Source organism: Mustelus asterias, chromosome 1 (genome assembly GCF_964213995.1).
Source record: "Mustelus asterias chromosome 1, sMusAst1.hap1.1, whole genome shotgun sequence".
Lineage (NCBI taxonomy): Eukaryota > Metazoa > Chordata > Chondrichthyes > Carcharhiniformes > Triakidae > Mustelus > Mustelus asterias.
The window spans coordinates 48,324,255-48,342,588 of record NC_135801.1 but is presented as its reverse complement, the minus strand read 5'-3'; the positions used below and the strand labels follow the sequence as shown (position 1 = coordinate 48,342,588).

The 18,334-nt window shown below is 43.6% G+C and overlaps 1 protein-coding gene across 1 annotated transcript in view; it reads left to right on the top strand.

The window, feature by feature from the left end:
• The window catches only part of naf1 (nuclear assembly factor 1 homolog (S. cerevisiae)), a 235,343-nt gene extending 217,296 nt beyond the window's left edge, over positions 1-18,047 (top strand). The window contains exons 8-9 of the mRNA XM_078212093.1: positions 14,770-14,866; positions 17,989-18,047. Of these exons, the coding sequence (XP_078068219.1) occupies positions 14,770-14,866; positions 17,989-18,014 (123 nt within the window). The 3' untranslated portion in view covers positions 18,015-18,047. The remainder of the gene's footprint in view (positions 1-14,769; positions 14,867-17,988) is intronic.
• Positions 18,048-18,334: the final 287 nt, after the last annotated feature.

The following is an 18,334-nucleotide window of genomic DNA, read 5'->3' as shown; positions in this document are numbered from 1 at the left end:
GATTTCTTTAATTTTCTTTCCTTTTTTTGCTGCCACTCTGCCTTTTTGTTAAGGCATTGTGACTTAGTGTGATGCAACTTTACGCACAAGTTGTTACTACTCTTTAATGTCAATGCTGCAGCACTTCAAGGGGGGCTTCAGGGTATCTTTGAGGCATTTTGTTTGCACTCTGCTGGATTGTTGACCATTTAAGAGTTGAGGAAACTGGACCTGATGGGGGGGAGAGTTTTCAGCTATCTTGATACAGCATTCAGTCCTTTGAAGTTGACTTTGCAAGAGTTTTGCCTGAATGCTTCAATACAGCAATATGGCGGCAACAACTGCTTTGTACACTAGGACTTTTGTTAGCTTGTGGAAGTCTTCGTTGTCATTCAGTATTGTTGTTTGAATAAGGCTGAATTGGCACAGCTGATCCTGCGTTGGATATCTTCATCAAAGCTGGTCTTTTGAGAGAAGTGGCTGCCAAGTTATAGGAAGTGCTGAACATATTCCAGATGGGACGTGGAATATTTGGCTGACCGCGTATGGGGTGATACGAGTTTTGTTTCAGCAACATTCAAGGTCAAGCCTTGCTATATTCTGAATTGAAGAGATCGAGAGTGGGTTGCAAAGCTGGTGCAAAGTGGGCAATGATACTGCAGTCATTTGCAAACAGTAGGTCATGTATGTCTATGGTGGGCAGTCATGGAAGTGACTGAGGTCAAATAGTTTTCCATTTAAGCAATATTTAATACTCACACCAAAGGGCAGTTGATCTTTGAGGTAAATAACCTCCATCAGGTAGATTGTAAATAGTATGGGGCTATCATGCAACCGTGACCCTGGTCCCAATTTTGAACTGGAGATGCCGGCGTTGGACTGGGGTAAACACAGTAAGAAGTTTAACAACACCAGGTTAAAGCCCAACAGGTTTATTTGGTAGCAAAAGCCACAAGTTTTCGGAGCCTTAAGCCCCGTCTTCAGGTGAGTGGGAATTCTGTTCACAAACAGGGCATATAAAGACACAAACTCAATTTACAGAATAATGGTTGGAATGCGAATACTTACAGCTAATCAAGTCTTTAAGGTACAAACAATATGAGTGGAGAGAGCATTAAGACAGGTTAAAGAGATGTGTATTGTCTCCAGACAGGACAGCCAATGAGACTCTGCAGGTCAGGCAGGCTGTGGGGATTACAGATAGTGTGACATGAACCCAATATCCCGGTTGAGGCCGTCCTCATGTGTGCGGAACTTGGCTATCAGTTTCTGCTCAGCGACTCTGCGCCGTCGTGTGTCGTGAAGGCCGCCTTGGAGAACGCTTACCCGAATATCAGAGGCCGAATGCCCGTGACCGCTGAAGTGCTCCCCAACAGGAAGAGAACAGTCTTGTCTGGTGATTGTCGAGCGGTGCTCATTCATGCGTTGTCGCAGCGTCTGCATGGTTTCCCCAATGTACCATGCCTCGGGACATCCTTTCCTGCAGCGTATCAGGTAGACAACGTTGGCCGAGTTGCAAGAGTATGTACCGTGTCGTCTTCAATGACATGTTGAAGGCTTCGGAGGAGATGCCGTAGCTTCTCCGCTCCGGGGAAGTACTGGACGATGAAGGGTACTCTGTCCACTGTGTCCCGTGTTTGTCTTCTGAGGAGGTCGGTGCGGTTTTTCGCTGTGGCGTGTCGGAACTGTCGATTGGTGAGTCGAGCGCCATATCCTGTTCTTATGAGGGCATCTTTCAGCACCTGGAGGTGTCTGTTGCAATCCTCCTCATCCGAGCAGATCCTGTGTATACGGAGGGCTTGTCCGTAGGGGATGGCTTCTTTAACATGTTTAGGGTGGAAGCTGGAGAAGTGGAGCATCATAAGGTTATCTGTGGGCTTGCGGTATAGTGAGGTGCTGACGTGACCATCCTTAATGGAGATGCGTGTGTCCAAGAATGCAACCGATTCCGGAGAGTAGTCCATGGTGAGTCCGCAGCAAACTACCCAGCCTTCAGGAGAACAGTGACTACGCCACCACACAACTCTGCCACAGCAACCTCTGCAAGACGTGCCGGATCATCGACACAGATGCCATCATCTCACGTGAGAACACCATCCACCGGGTACACGGTACATACACTTGCAACTTCGCCAACGTTGTCTACCTGATACGCTGCAGGAAAGGATGTTCCGAGGTATGGTACATTGGGGAAACCATGCAGATGCTGCGACAACGGATGAATGAACACCGCTCGACAATCACCAGACAAGACTGTTCTCTTCCTGTTGGGGAGCACTTCAGCGGTCACGGGCATTCGGCCTCTGATATTCGGGTAAGCGTTCTCCAAGGCGGCCTTCACGACACACGATGGCGCAGAGTCGCTGAGCAGAAACTGATACCCAAGCTCTGCACACATGAGGACGGCCTCAACCGGGATCTTGGGTTCATGTCACACTATCTGTAATCCCCACAGCTTGCCTGGACCTGCAGAGTCTCATTGGCTGTCCTGTCTGGAGACAATACACATCTCTTTAAGCTGTCTTAATGCTCTCTCCACTCACATTGTTTGTACCTTAAAGACTTGATTAGCTGTAAGTATTCGCATTCCAACCATTATTCTGTAAATTGAGTTTGTGTCTTTATATGCCCTGTTTGTGAATAGAATTCCCACTCACCTGAAGTAGGGGCTTAAGGCTCCGAAAGCTTGTGGCTTTTGCTACCAAATAAACTGTTGGACTTTAATCTGGTGTTGTTAAACTTCTTACCCAATTTTGAAGGCATCTCTTTCCGATCTCTCACTCAACGACAGTTATTGTCGTTATTCTGTGCAATTGAGCACAAGTTCCTCCCAGTCCTTGGATAAGTCCCAGAAAAGTTTCCTGGACATCCAGATTGTTGGAGCACAATCCACAGAGCCTGAGTGAAATGCTTTGATCTGGTTAGTAACGTGATGAAGAATTCCTGGTGTTGTTCTCAACATTTTTTTGGGATTTGTCTGGCAACAAGCTGAGTTGAAGGTTCCACTAGAAAGTCTAAAGCTGCACGATGTCTCTTTAAAGATTTCCTCAACCACAGGAGGTAGGTGAATCACAAGAACCTGTCAAGATTTTCCCAGCTGTGGACAAGAGGGAAATATCGCAAACGTTTCTACAGCATGATTTGTCTCCCATCTTGAAAATAGTTACTGTTGTCACATTCCTGAAATAAGGGGTAGGTTCTTTTTCCTTTCAAATCTTTAAATATGAATGGAATGATGTGAGCAAAGATCCACTAATTTTGAAAGCCTCAGCTGAAATACCACCAGGGCCACAAGCTTTGTTATATTCCACCTGTTTTGTTGCTTGTTATTTCCTATCGATGGATGTTCACCCACAGATTATACCGCTAAGGCATAATCTGGAGAGTACCAGTTGCCACTGTGGATTCACATTTGAGGAGTTGTTCAGAATGTTCTTTCCGGCGTGATGCATCATCATTCTTAAGAAGAGAGATATTGCAAGTGAACAAAGGGGATTTTGTCAATTTGACCTTGGCCTATGGATCGTCATTGTGGCTTCAAAAAAAACATTATTGTGCTAGATAAACATCAGCTCATTCCCAGCTGGATTACTTTTTGACCAATAAAAACTGTCGCTTGTCAAGGAAATGAATTAAAATTGATTTGTTTGTTTTATAATTTTATAGCACCATTAACATATTTCCTCAGAATAGTATCTGACTAAATGTAATGAGGTGTATGTCAAGTTTGTAAGAAACAGATGGCAGAATAATAGATTCACTGATCGGGAGAAGAAGTATGGATGGTGCAGTGGTTTACTCAAGTCTCGCGTTAGCTGCCTGGGTGTAAGATTGTAAATTACTTTGGGTAGGTGCAGTTCAGATCCTAGCCTAACACAAAAGAATTGGCAATTTCCATTAGAGAGAACATTTAGAGAGTGAAATATCATACTGATGCAGTGGTGGTTACTCTTCTGCAGTTAGAATTCATGCAGAAAGACTTTGCTCCACATTTAAATGTGGAAGTCCTTCACCTGACACTGTGGCCAGAATTCCCCCAAAAATATTCTAAGTGTCGAATTTGTGTGAAAACTGGAGCAATTCGTGCAGTTTTTTTCAATGGGAGTTCAGAGAAGAATCTCTCTCACTCTCTGCACTGCAGAGGTCGCTGGTGTGTATATCGTTAAAAATTGGCCCTGCCCCATGCCCGATGGACAGTACCAAGGTGCCCCCTGGGCATTGGCACTTTGCCCCTTGAGCAATGCCAGGGGGTCAAGGCTGGCACTGCCAGGATGCCAATTCTCAGGGGGCACCCCCACCGCTGCCCGACTCTCTGGGGGGCCCCGATTGCCACCCCCTTCACTTCAGCGGGATCGGGCTGCTAGATCCCCATTAGTAGGGAGCTACTGTAATCCCCGCTGGAGTGAAGCATTCTGGCAGGGGGATGATACTCGTGGGCCCGGAAGTTTCAATCCCGGGCCACTAATGAAATTTAAATTATATTTAAATGACAATTTAAATGGTCTTGGCGTCTCCCCGCCAATTTCCGGCGTTGAGCTGACGTCGCCGGAAATCCGACGCTGGGAGACGCTATCGCAGTAGGAACGCATGCGCGAACCCCGCGAATTGGCCGACACACGAATCTCCCGGTCCACTGCGCTGGATGGGAGAATTGCGGCCTGTATTTCTGAAAAAGTGTTGCTCACTTTCACAAACAAAACTTTTAAGTTGGGTGTTATATAAGTGCTGTTATAAGTGCTCCATAATGGTCACCTCTACCAATGCTATGATAGAAATCATAGAAACCCTACAGTGCAGAAAGAGGCCATTCGGCCCATCGAGTCTGCACTGACCACAATCCCACCCAGGCCCTATCCCCATATCCCACATATTTACCCGCTAATCCCTCTAACCTACGCATCCCGGGACACTAAGGGGCAATTTAGCATGGCCAATTAACCTAAGCCGCACATCTTTGGACTGTGGGAGGAAACCGGAGCACCCGGAAGAAACCCACGCAGACACAGGAAGAAACCCACGCAGACACAGGAAGAATGTGCAAACTCCACACAGACAGTGACCCAAGCTGGGAATCGAACCCAGGTCCCTGGAGCTGTGAAGCAGCAGTGCTAACCACTGTGCTACCGTGCCGCCCATAAATCATGCATTCATAAATCATTTTAAAACACACGTAAAAATCTTTTATAGTCCAGAGATTACAGTTGGACAAAGTCTGATCCGTGGCAAGTGTCTGATGAATATGTGAAACTCTGCTTCAGCAAAAATGTTTGGGAACTTCCTAAATGAATCAATATTTGCAATTAGATAGCCCATCTAGTGCAGCTTTTACTAAGGAAATAAGTTGCAAAAGCATGCGAGTTATCACTTCTCTGTGGTTGCTGTTGTTCTGCATGATTTACGTGTTGCAAAGGAATTTATGGTTCCTAGTACTTTTTGGGCAGGCGGGTTATATAACATTCTTATCAAAGCTAGATCTTAACCATCACATTTGAGATTCAAAGACAGTTTGCTTCTTGATCGACCTTTTCCATGATGAATTAAATATATTTTCATAACATCGAAGTATTTCCAAGTGCAATTTATTAAATCAATTTAAAATTCTCAACATTTTGACAAATGAGAAGATATGTTTGTAAAATTTTAAAAATATTTCCTGAAACTTTGAAATATATTTGTCAATATAAAATATTTATTGGGGTCCATTGCTTTGACCTTAATTTCTTGCTTTTGCTTGGCTTGGACATTTTGGTCTGATAGTTTGAATAAATCAGATCAGCTCCTTTAAATAGCTTGAGTGAAGGATATTCCTGTTTCCATCTCAAGTTTATTTATAAGTCAAGCACTTCTCGGTGACTTGTGCATAAAGCCTTTCACTGCAGTTACAAAATCATTCTGATAAAATGCTCAAAAGAAATTCTCTATTGAGAATTGGCATTTACATATAGATTGGAAAGATAAATAATTTTGTAGACCATTTCTGATCTTTTAGAAATTTATCTTTGCTGCAAGCATAACATTAAAGCATTTGGCATTAGCATTAATTTGAGATTGTCGTGTGCATAGAATTGCTGCTGCAGTTATCAAAAAAAGCAATTGACAAGTTGCATGCGACTCAACTGTAGCAGTTTTTAGCATAAGTGTTCCTCAAATTATGCAATTGACCACTCATTTGTCCTCCCCTTTTTTATTTGCTTCCAATTCTTTTATTCCTGTTTTGATGAGACCTGACCACTAACCTAGTCAGTACTAGTGTGGATGGACTGAATGACCTCGAAAGTTTGATTCAAAACAAACAGGTGACCTCTTCAGCATATGCATGGTAAATGGGAGAATATGGTCTCGCCCGTAAGCATTTGTTGGTCTTGAGTTGCATTCTTGCTACAATTATGAAGTTTATCAATTCATGTTTTGGGACTGAATCTGTAACCCAAGGTAAAATGAAGGGGGTCATGTGAGCTGTTTTGAAATCTGCCTGAGAGCAGTGTTGTTAGAATACTCCTCACTTTCTTCAATGAGTGCAACTCCAACAACACTCTCGTTTGACACCTTCCAGGACAAAACAGCCCACTTGATTGGCACCACTTCAGCCAACATTCAGTTCCTCCATGACCGATGAACAGTGGCAGCAGTGTGTGCCATTTACAAAATGCATTGCAGAAGTTCACCAAGACTCCTAAGGTAGCACCTTCCAAACCCATGACTGCTATCATTTAGAAGGACCTGGGCAACAGACTGATGGGAATGCCACCACCTGGAAGTTATCCTCCGAGTCATTCAATATCCTGGCTTAGAAATATTTTGCAATTCCTTCCCTGTCACTGGCTCAAAATCATGGAACTTTCTCCCTAAACGCTATGGGAGTACCTACACTGCATGGATACAACGTTTCAGGAAGGCAGCTCACCACCACCTTCTCGAGGGCCATTAAGGATGGGCAATAAATGCTAGCTTAGCCAACGATGCCCACTTCCCGTAAATTAATTTAAAAAAGCAAGCCTGGCTGGTTTAATTGTTAAAGATATCAAGAGGACCCAGACTGTTTAACTGGGAAGAAGTACAGCATATTTCTGGTTGGAGATGATGGCAGCAGCCTGTGCGCTAATAGTGGATAGACTGAGTCTCAAGTCCCAGAAAAGTGTTGAGGATGTCAAGTTATGACAGGTGTGCTTTAATTTGTCCATTTTGTTATACAATGAAAAAGATTTCAGCTCTCATTGTTTTGATAGAGTTTTTAAGACATCCCTGAAAACTCTCCAATGCGGTTAGTTTGCCAGAGTCCAGAAGAGAGCGAGAGCAGCAAGAAGTTGAAAATTTCTATGTTTCAGTGTGCCGGAATGCAGATGAAACCTTATACTCGGATTGAAAAGACTAAACTCGTGACAAGATTCACCTAGATTGTGCTAGATAGGAGACCTCCAGTAATACACCCACTGTAAAGGACAATGCTTGGGGTTAGAAGTTACCAGACTAAGAAAGGATAAGAACGGAAAACTCTCAGGAGCAAAACATCATTTGGATCAATCTTGGAGGAATTGAACATCTGTTTAAAGGATAGTGTAACATATACCTGAAGGTGTGTTTTTCCAGTTGTCAAAAGTTTGGTTCTGTAATTTCAAGTTCAAGTAGCCTTCAAAAATTAATGTTTAGTCAGTGGTGTTTTTTGTCTCCTTATTACAGTAAATGTCTTAAAATATGAAATCTTGTGTTATCCATTTGGCTATTAACTGGAAGTTCAATTTTTTTTTTAGTTATTAACCTCTACTGGGTTCCTACCATTCTCTCTATCTATGTTGTTTTCTGCTTTGCGATGATTGGCAGTGTATAATGCAGATAATGAAGGAAGGCCTGGTACATTAAGTGCTTATCGGCCAATCAAGTGGACAGTAATGGGCCTTCCTTGGGATCAGGCTCCCCACCCCTACCTTACCAAATGCCATGGTTCTTCAACCAGGTACTGAGTGCCTTTGAATGAAACACCTCCCTTGGGGGCATGCAAGCAAATACTTTGTTTTTTGTGATTCATGCATGGTGAATCCCTGAATCCCCTTCTGCTGTAGATTGAATACCCTTGGAAACGAGACCTTGGGGCATTAATTGCCTGCATCAGGACTTCAACTGGTAGCAGGGTGGGAAAGCTATCCACAAGCCACCTTGCTCCAGAGTCAGTTGGGGCAGAAGTGGGAAGATGGCAGAGTCCCCACCTGCCACCCTGTCACCCAAATAAATGACCTCCCATCTCAAAAGCTTTCTTGGGGAGGACATTAAATATTGCCCCGTGACTGGTGCAATGGGAAGCGATACTACCGAGGACTTGGGCTCCATTTTAGAACCATAGAAAATTACAGCTCAGAAACAGGCCTTTTGGCCCTTCTTGTCTGTGCCGAACCATTTTTTTGCCTAGTCCCAGTGACCTGCACTTGGACCGTGTCCCTCCACACCCCTCTCATCCATGAATCCGTCCAAGTTTTTCTTGAATGTTAAAATGTCTTGAATGCATTTACCACTTTATCCGGTAGCTCATTCCACACTCCCACCACTCTCTGCGTGAAGAAGCCCCCCCTAATATTCCCTTTAAACTTTTCTCCTTTCACCCTTAACCCATGCCCTCTGGTTTTTTTCTCCCCGAGCCTCAGTGGAAAAAGCCTGCTTGCATTCACTCTATCTAGACCCATCAAAATCTTGTACACCTCTATCAAATCTCCCCTCCTTCTTCTACGCTCCAGGGAATAAAGTCCCAACCTATTCAATCTCTCTCTGTAACTCAGCTTCTCAAGTCCCGGCAACATCCTTCTCTGCACTCTTTCAACCTTATTTACATCCTTCCTGTAACTAGATGACCAAAACTGTACACAATACTCTAAATTCGGCCTCACCAATGCCTTGTATAACCTTACCATAACACTCCAACTTTTATACGCGATACTCCGATTTATAAAGGCCAATGTACCAAAGGCACTCTTTACAACCCTATCCACCTGTGACGTCACTTTTAGGGAATTATGTACCTGTATTCCCAGATCCCTCTGTTCAACTGCACTCTTCAGAGTCCTACCATTTACCCTGTACGTTCTTCTTTGGTTTGACCTTCCAAAGTGCAATATCTCACACTTGTCTGCGTTAAATTCCATTTGCCATTTTTCAGCCCATTTTTCTAGCTGGTCCAAATCCCTCTGCAAGCTTTGAAAACCTTCCTCACTGTCCACTACACCTCCAATCTTTGTATCATCAGCAAATTTGCTGATCCAATTTACCACATTATCATCCAGATCATTGATATAGATGACAAACAACAATGGACCCAACACCAATCCCTGCGGCACACCACTAGTCACAGGCCTCCACTCAGAGAAGCAATCCTCCACAACCACTCTCTGGCTTCTTCCATTGAGCCAGTGTCTAATCCAATTTACTACCTCCCCATGTATACCCAGCGACTGAACCTTCCTAACTAACCTCCCATGAGGGACCTTGTCAAAGGCCTTGCTCAAATCCAGCATTTTCTAATGGAACTCTCCAGGAAAGCATAAACTTTGCCTCAGCAGATCCCATTTTGCCCACCATATGTGTGTTCCCTTCCCCACCCCATTGCTCACATTATTCCTTCTAAGCCATAGCCTTTCTCTTCCTGATGCTATCTTTCATCCTATTATCACTTTACTCTTCCCATGAGCCCCAAGAAACCTTCCTTCCTCCCTAAAGATTTCTCTGAGGTTATGTCAGTTTCAAGGTTCAAAGCTGGAAATAGAGACCTCATTAAAAATGCTTGGTTGAGCTTCAAGACTTAGCAATAGTGTACTTAGTGGACATCTGTTTACACAGGCTGAAGTTTGCTTCGATTTGATTTTTATTGTCAGATGTTTTGGGGTACAGTTTTTAAAAAAAAATTATTCTTGCGTGTTATAAAGGCAATACATACTGCACATGAAGTACATGGGAAAAGGATAGCATGCAGAATATAGTGTTACAGCTACTGGTAGGGTGAAGAGAAAGATCAACTTAATATGTGAAAAAACTTTTCAAAAGTCTGATGACAGCAGGGAAGAGACTGTTCATGAGTCTGTTGGTACGTGTTTTCAGAATTTTGTATTTTTTTCCTGATGGATGAAGGGGGAAAAGAGAGTATATCTGGGTGTGTGGGGTCCTTGATTATGCTGGCTGCTTTTCCGAGGCAGCAAGAAATGTAGACTGTGCCAGTGGATGGGAGGCTGGTTTGTATGATGGACTGGGCTACGTTCACTACTCTTTGTAGCTTCTTGCGGTCTTGGTCAGAGCAGGAGTCATACCAAGCTGTGATACATCTGGATAGAGTGCTTTCTATGGCACATCTGTAAAAATTGGTGAGAATTGTAGTGGACATGCGAAATTTCCTTAGCCTTCTGAAAAATTAGAGGAGTTGGTGAGAGTTCCTGACCAGCATCGGCATGGAGGGTCCAGGACAGATTGTTGGTGATCTGAACATCTAGTATAGAAAGGGGCTGAGGACATAGCCTTGCAGGGCACCAGTATTGAGGATAATCTTGGATGACCTTACTGATTGTAGTCTATGGGTTAGGAAGTCGAGGGTCCAGTTGCAGGGGGAGGAGCAGAGCCCTAGGCCACAGAGTTTGGAGATGAGTTATTTTGGAATCATAATGTTGAAGGCTGAGCTGTAGTCAAAAAATAGGAGTCTGACATAAGTGTCTTTGTTATACAGGTATACCAGGGTTGAGTGTAGGGCCAGGGAGATGGCGTCAGCTGTGGACCTGTTGCAGCGATAGGCGAACTGGGTACAGGCAATCTGAAGACGAGAGTTGGAGTGTTAGCTTGATTGGCATCTTTGAGTTTGTAATTTATTCTTTCTTTCATCTATCTGTTTGAAATGGGGGAAAGCGTATTATTAAAAGTCAGTGGGGGAGATCCCGGAAAAGGATCCCACCCTGTATTTATATAGGCCTCTGGGGTTTGCCTGAGTTCCAGGATTTTGACCCAGCAACAGTGAAGGAATGCCAATACAGTTTTGTTGGAGAGTTGGTGCAGACATAGAATCATAGAAACCCTACAGTGCAGAAAGAGGCCATCTGACCCATCGAGTCTGCACCGACCACAATCCCACCCAGGCCCTACCCCCATATCCCTACACATTTACCCGCGAATCCCTCTAACCTATGCATCTCAGGACACCAAGGGGCAAATTTAGCATGGCCAATCAACCTAACCCGCACATCTTTGAACTGTGGGAGGAAACCGGAGCACCCGGAGGAAAACCATGCAGACACGAGGAGAATGTGCAAACTCCACACAGACAGTGACCCAAGCCGGGAATCGAACCCAGGTCCCTGGAGCTGTGAAGCAGCAGTGCTAACCACTGTGCTACCGGGCCGACATGATGGGCTAAATGGCCTCCTTCTGCATTGTAGGGATTCTATTATTCTATATGCATGCTATATATAAAGCTCCATTAAACTTTAAATAACTAGAATAGGCATTTTATTTTTTAAACATTCGGATGCATATTTAAAATAATTAAGTCACCCTTACATAGTTCCTTATTATTTTCTTTGGATTTCTTTGAAATGCATCAACAGGTATTTTGTAATTGAACATGGCAGCAGTTCTGTGCACTAGCAGAATCCAAGATCTCTGAGATGTTGATTGAAGGAGGAATGCTGGTCCGGATGGTGGAAAAACTTTGACCAGTGCTAAAAAAAAAATTTTTTAAACAGTTTATTGCATCATCCGAAGGATACCAATTCAACTTTTCCTCAAACTTGGATTTGGTTTTTGCTTTGCTGCAGTCCAGTTTATGTATTTGCTATGTTGCAGTCCAGTTATGATACAAAGGTTTATCTTGTTTCCCTTAGTGCATTGGGTGGTGTAACAATAGAGTCTGGAGGCATCCATATTACAGCAGGTTTCTCATAAAATTGATTGGAATCATTAGTGAAAACACAGAACAATTTGCGGAAAATACATGTGTAACAGTTTTTTCAGTGTCTAATGCATATTCTAGCAATTCTGGTTTGATAATGTTTTAAATTCGTGCTTGCAAGGGGATAATGATTGATGGTGCTATCTGGCAGAAATGATATAGGAATCTTCACTGGTGATAATTGAAATGCACCATCGAGATTGATAGAGAATGGAGAGCTGCAACAGCTAGTTGAGTTCAAAAGAAATTGGGAGCAGTTCTTGCAAGTACTGTTTTAAATTTGACACATAGCCAAATGGTAGTAAAGTATTTGAAAAGAAATTGGAAACTTAGATGGAGTTGGCGTGTGTGATACTTTGGAATTCTATGTTTGAGATATAGTATGTGGCTATGCAGAAATGACTATTGATCTTTCCTCGGTTCCATCTTTGCTTGATTGTGAGTACTGGCAATCCTCCAGGAGGCATTCAAGAAGCCTTAACTTAATTGGGTCTTGATGCTAACAGATTATTCAGTCTTGGGAGATCAGAACCAAAGCCAATCTCTGTTTTCCCCATTAATTCCACATTTATTGATATCAGGAATGGGAACCTTCATATTTTCAGTAATTTGGGACCTTGAGTTCAATCTTCTGACTCGGCTGAGATCTACCAACTTAGTGCAGACTAAAGATCAAACCTGGGATCTTCTTGCTCTGCACTAATGGACTATTGTGGCTATGAGTACTTTGCGTCAGTTTTCACCAAAGAGAAGGACTTGGTGGATGATGAGTCTGGGAAAGAGTGTGTGGATAGTTTGAGTCACGTTGAGATCAAAAAGGAGGTGGTATTGGGGTTCTTGAAAAACATTAAGGTAGACAAGTCCCCAGGGCCTGATAGGATATACTCCAGAATACTGAGAGAGGCAAGGGAGGGAATTGCTGGGGCCTTGAGAGAAATCTTTGTATCCTCACTGGCTACAGGGGAGGCCCCAGAGGATTGGAGAATAGCCAATGTTGTTTCTTTGTTTAAGAAGGGTAGCAAGAATAATCCAGGCAATTACAGGCCGGTGAGCCTTATATCAGTGGTAGGGAAATTATTGGAGAGGATTCTTCGAGACAGCAAGATGGATACAGAACTGGCACGGTCATGGAAGACGGAGGGTAGTGGTGGAAAGGTGCATTTCTGACTGGAGGGCTGTGACAGAAGCCACCAAATAAACCTGTTGGACTTTAACCTGGTGTTGTTAAACTTCTTACTGTGTTTACCCCAGTCCAACGCCGGCATCTCCACATCACAAGTGGTGTTCCTCAGGGTTCAGTGCTGGGACCTTTGCTGTTTGGAATATATATAAATGATTTGGAGGAAAATGTAACTGGATTGATTAGTAAGTTTGCGGACGACACAAAGGTTGGTGGATTTGCAGATAGCGATGAAGACCATCAGAGGACACAGCAGGATATAGATCAGTTGGAGACTTGGGCGGAGAGGTGACAGATGGAGTTTTATCCTGACAAATATGAGGTAATGCATTTTGGAAGGTCTAATACAGATAGGAAATATACAGTAAATGGCAGAACCCTCAGGACTATTGATAGGCAAAGGGATCTGGGTGTACAGGTACACAGGTCACTGAAAGTGGCAATGCAGGTGGAGAAGGTAGTCAAGAAGGCATACGGCATGCTTGCCTTCATCGGCCGGGGCATTAAGTTTAAAAATTGGCAAGTCATGTTGTAGCTTTATAGAACCTTAGTTAGGCTGCACACGACCAGAAAGATGTGGAGGCTTTGGAGAGGGTACAGAAAAGATTTACCAGGATGTTGCCTGGTATGGAGAGCATCAGCCATGAGGAGAAGTTGGGGAAACTTGGTTTGTTCTCACTGGAGCGCCGGAGGTTGAGGGGAGACCTGATAGAAGTCTACAAGATTATGAGAGGCATGGACAGAGTGGATAGTCAGAAGCTTTTTCCCAGTGTGGAAGAGTCAATTACAAGGGGGCACAGGTTTTAGATGCGAGGGGCAAGGTTTAAAGGAGATGTACGAGGCAGATTTTTTACATAGAGGGTGGTGGGTGCCTGGAACACATTGCCGGGGAGGTAGTGGAAGCAGATACGATAGTGAGTTTTAAGGGGCATCTTGACAAATACATGAATAGGATGGGAATAGAGGGATATGGTCCCCAGAAGGGGAGAGGGTTTTAGTTAAGTCGGGCAGCATGGTCGGTGCAGGCTTGGAGGGCCGAAGGACCTGTTCCTGTGCTGTAATTTTCTTCTTTAGTTCTTTGTTATTTTGGATAACTTCAAAAAAAACAGCAGGGAACCCGTGGTCCTATTCGTACTACTGGCACAATGTGTAGGTGGTCCTTTATAAATTTGGTTGAAATGCTGAAGGCTATCTGGTCTTTGGCTGGGAATTAATTGCAAGACAAATTGAGGGCTGCCTGTTCAACTAAATATTTAGATATATAAAATAAATTTCCCTGATGTGTTTCACAATGAAATTTAATTTCTAGTTGGATTTGTGTTCATCTATATCTGAATTCTTTTGACTGCTGCTGCTGAAGCCATTGCATTCTTTTTTCTGCTGTGCATCCTAATAGAAACTAAATTAAGTTCCAGTTGTGATAGTAATGTAATAAATTTAAACTTCAAATATGGAACATTATACAGTACACATCTTTTGAGAGTTTTTGTCTCGGTAACAGATCCTCCATATGCCTTAATGTCCTTATGTTTAGTGTTCAAGTTCAGTAATAATGCCATTAAAATAAGATTAAGAGGTTTTTAGATCACACAGATGTCTCATTTAAAAGCCATGTGTGGTTGATTACTGCGTTTCTAAGTGTGACAGGAAGCCATGAAATGTAAGAATTAGTCATAAACCAAATGATTATGGTCTTTAATAGGCTCTGGATTTCAGTGATGATGAAAAAGAAAGGGAAGCGAAACAGAAGAAGAAGAAAAAGAAGCAACAAAATTATGGAGATAAAAACACTCAATGTGGTGAGTAGGCAGTTTTATCCAATGGTTTTGTTTACTCCCAAAAAACTTTGCCATGCAATTCTGTGGTTAGGTTTAGCGTATCACCTGCTATAAAATAAACGCCCCTGGTCAATAAATATGTTGGTTACAGCTCTTTTTTTACGTTCAGAGACTAAATGTTGTCCTGCAATAGCATAATCAGTTACTTTGTCACAGTAATAAAATCATAATGTCTTGCAGCTAAGTAATTTCCAAGAGCATAGAACATAGAACATTACAGCGCAGAACAGGCCCTTCGGCCCACGATGTTGCACCGACCAGTTAAAAAAAAAACTGTGACCCTCCAACCTAAACCAATTTCTTTTCGTCCATGAACCTATCTACGGATCTCTTAAACGCCCCCAAACTAGGCGCATTTACTACTGATGCTGGCAGGGCATTCCAATCCCTCACCACCCTCTGGGTAAAGAACCTACCCCTGACATCGGTTCTATAACTACCCCCCCTCAATTTAAAGCCATGCCCCCTCGTGCTGGATTTCTCCATCAGAGGAAAAAGGCTATCACTATCCACCCTATCTAAACCTCTAATCATCTTATATGTTTCAATAAGATCCCCTCTTAGCCGCCGCCTTTCCAGCGAAAACAATCCCAAATCCCTCAGCCTCTCCTCATAGGATCTCCCCTCCATACCAGGCAACATCCTGGTAAACCTCCTCTGCACCCTCTCCAAAGCCTCCACATCCTTCCTGTAATGTGGGGACCAGAACTGCACACAGTACTCCAAGTGCGGCCGCACCAGAGTTGTGTACAGTTGCAACATAACGCTACGACTCCTAAATTCAATCCCCCTACCAATAAACGCCAAGACACCATATGCCTTCTTAACAACCTTATCTACTTGATTCCCAACTTTCAGGGATCTATGCACACATACACCTAGATCCCTCTGCTCCTCCACACTATTCAAAGTCCTCCCGTTAGCCCTATACTCAACACATCTGTTATTCCTACCAAAGTGAATTACCTCACACTTCTCCGCATTAAACTCCATCCGCCACCTCTCGGCCCAACTTTGCAACCTGTCTAAGTCTTCCTGCAAACTACGACACCCTTCCTCACTGTCTACCACACCACCGACTTTGGTGTCATCAGCAAATTTGCTAATCCACCCAACTATACCCTCATCCAGATCATTAATAAATATTACAAACAGCAGTGGCCCCAAAACAGATCCCTGAGGTACACCACTTGTAACCGCACTCCATGATGAATATTTACTATCAACCACCACCCTCTGTTTCCTATCCGCTAGCCAATTCCTGATCCAATTTCCTAGATCACCCCCAATCCCATACATCTGCATTTTCTGCAGAAGCCTACCATGGTGAACCTTATCAAACGCCTTACTAAAATCCATATATACCACGTCCACTGCCTTGCCCCCATCCACCTCCTTGGTCACTTTCTCAAAAAACTCAATAAGGTTAGTAAGGCACGACCTACCTGCCACAAAACCATGCTGACTATCACCTATCAATTCATTACTCTCCAAATAACTATAAATCCTATCCCTTATAATTTTTTCCAACATCTTGCCGACAACAGAAGTGAGACTCACCGGTCTATAATTCCCGGGGAAGTCTCTGTTCCCCTTCTTAAACAATGGGACAACATTCGCTAACCTCCAATCTTCTGGTACTATACCAGAGGCCAACGACGACCTGAAGATCAGAGCCAGAGGCTCTGCAATCACTTCTCTTGCCTCCCAGAGAATCCTTGGATAAATCCCATCCGGACCAGGGGATTTATCTATTTTCAGACCCTCCAGAATATCCTGCACATCCTCCTTATCAACTGTAATACTGTCTATTCTACTCCCTTGCAACCCAGTGTCCTCCTCAGCTATATTCATGTCCCCTTGCGTGAACACCGAAGAGAAATATTGGTTCAATGCTTCACCAATCTCCTCCGGTTCCACACATAACTTCCCTCTGCCATCTATAACTGGCCCTAAACTTGCCCTAACCAACCTTCTGTTCTTGACATACCTATAGAACGCCTTAGGATTCTCTTTAACCCTATCCGCCAAAGTCTTCTCATGTCCCCTTTTAGCCCTTCTAAGCTCGCTCTTCAACTCCCTCTTAGCCAATCTAAAGCTTTCTAGTGCACTACCCGAGTGCTCACGTCTCATCCGAACATAAGCCTCCTTTTTCTTTTTAACCAACAAAGAAACTTTTTTGGTGCACCACGGTTCCCTAGCCCTACCAATTCCTCCTTGCCTGACAGGGACATACCTATCACAGACTCGCAGTAGCTGCTCCTTGAAAAAACTCCACATGTCGGACGTTCCCAGTCCCTGTAATCTCCTAGTCCAACCTATGTTTCCTAATTCTCTCCTAATAGCCTCATAATTACCCTTCCCCCAGCTAAAACCACTGGCCCGAGGTTCATGCCTATCCCTTTCCATCACTAAGGTGAACGTAACCGAATTGTGGTCACTATCACCAAAATGCACACCAACTTCCAAGTCTAGCACCTGGTCTGGCTCATTTCCCAGCACCAGATCCAATATAGCCTCACCTCTAGTTGGCCTGTCTACATACTGAGTCAAAAAACCTTCCTGCACGCTTTGAACAAAAACTGACCCCTCTAACGAGCTAGAGCTATAACAATTCCAGTCAATATTAGTCAAGTTAAAATCCCCCATAACAATTGCCCTATTACTTTCACTCCTAAGCAGGATTGACTCCGCAATCCTTTCCTCAACCTCTCTAGAACTTTTAGGAGGTCTATAAAAGACTCCCAACAGGGTGACCTCTCCTCTCCTATTTCTAATCTCCGCCCATACTACCTCAACAGATAAGTCCTCATCAAACCTCCTCTCTGACACTGTGATACAATCTCTGACCAATAATGCTACCCCTCCCCCTCTTCTACCTCCTTCCCTACTTCGACTAAAACATTTGAACCCCGGGACCTGCAGCATCCATTCCTGCCCCTGCTCTATCCATGTCTCTGAAATAGCCACAACATCGAAGTCCCAGGTACTGATCCACGCTGCAAGTTCACCCACTTTATTGCGAAAGAGCACTTCGTTGTCCATTAAAAATACCAGGCATTTACATTTTCTCTCATCCACAGTTGAGTGTTTGAAAATGTGCCCTTGATTCAAAGCTCTCCGAAGCTGTGGAAAGGAGCAAAGAAAAATAATTTGTACTCAATCCATGAACTATTCCTCCAGAAGTCTCAGCTTAATTTCAGCAATATATCTACTGAAGAAAACACAATGGTTTCTGATTGTGTTGGTTACTGTTTTGGGGAGACCATTAATCTCAGGAGACAATGAAGATGTGTGTGCATGGACTTCTGGCACTCATTCAGTAAAGTGCCATGTAAGAGACTGCAAAATATGAGAGCACATAGAATTGGCATCAACCATCTGACATGGGTAGCAAATTGTTTAAGAAGGGGAAGGCGGTGGCGCAGT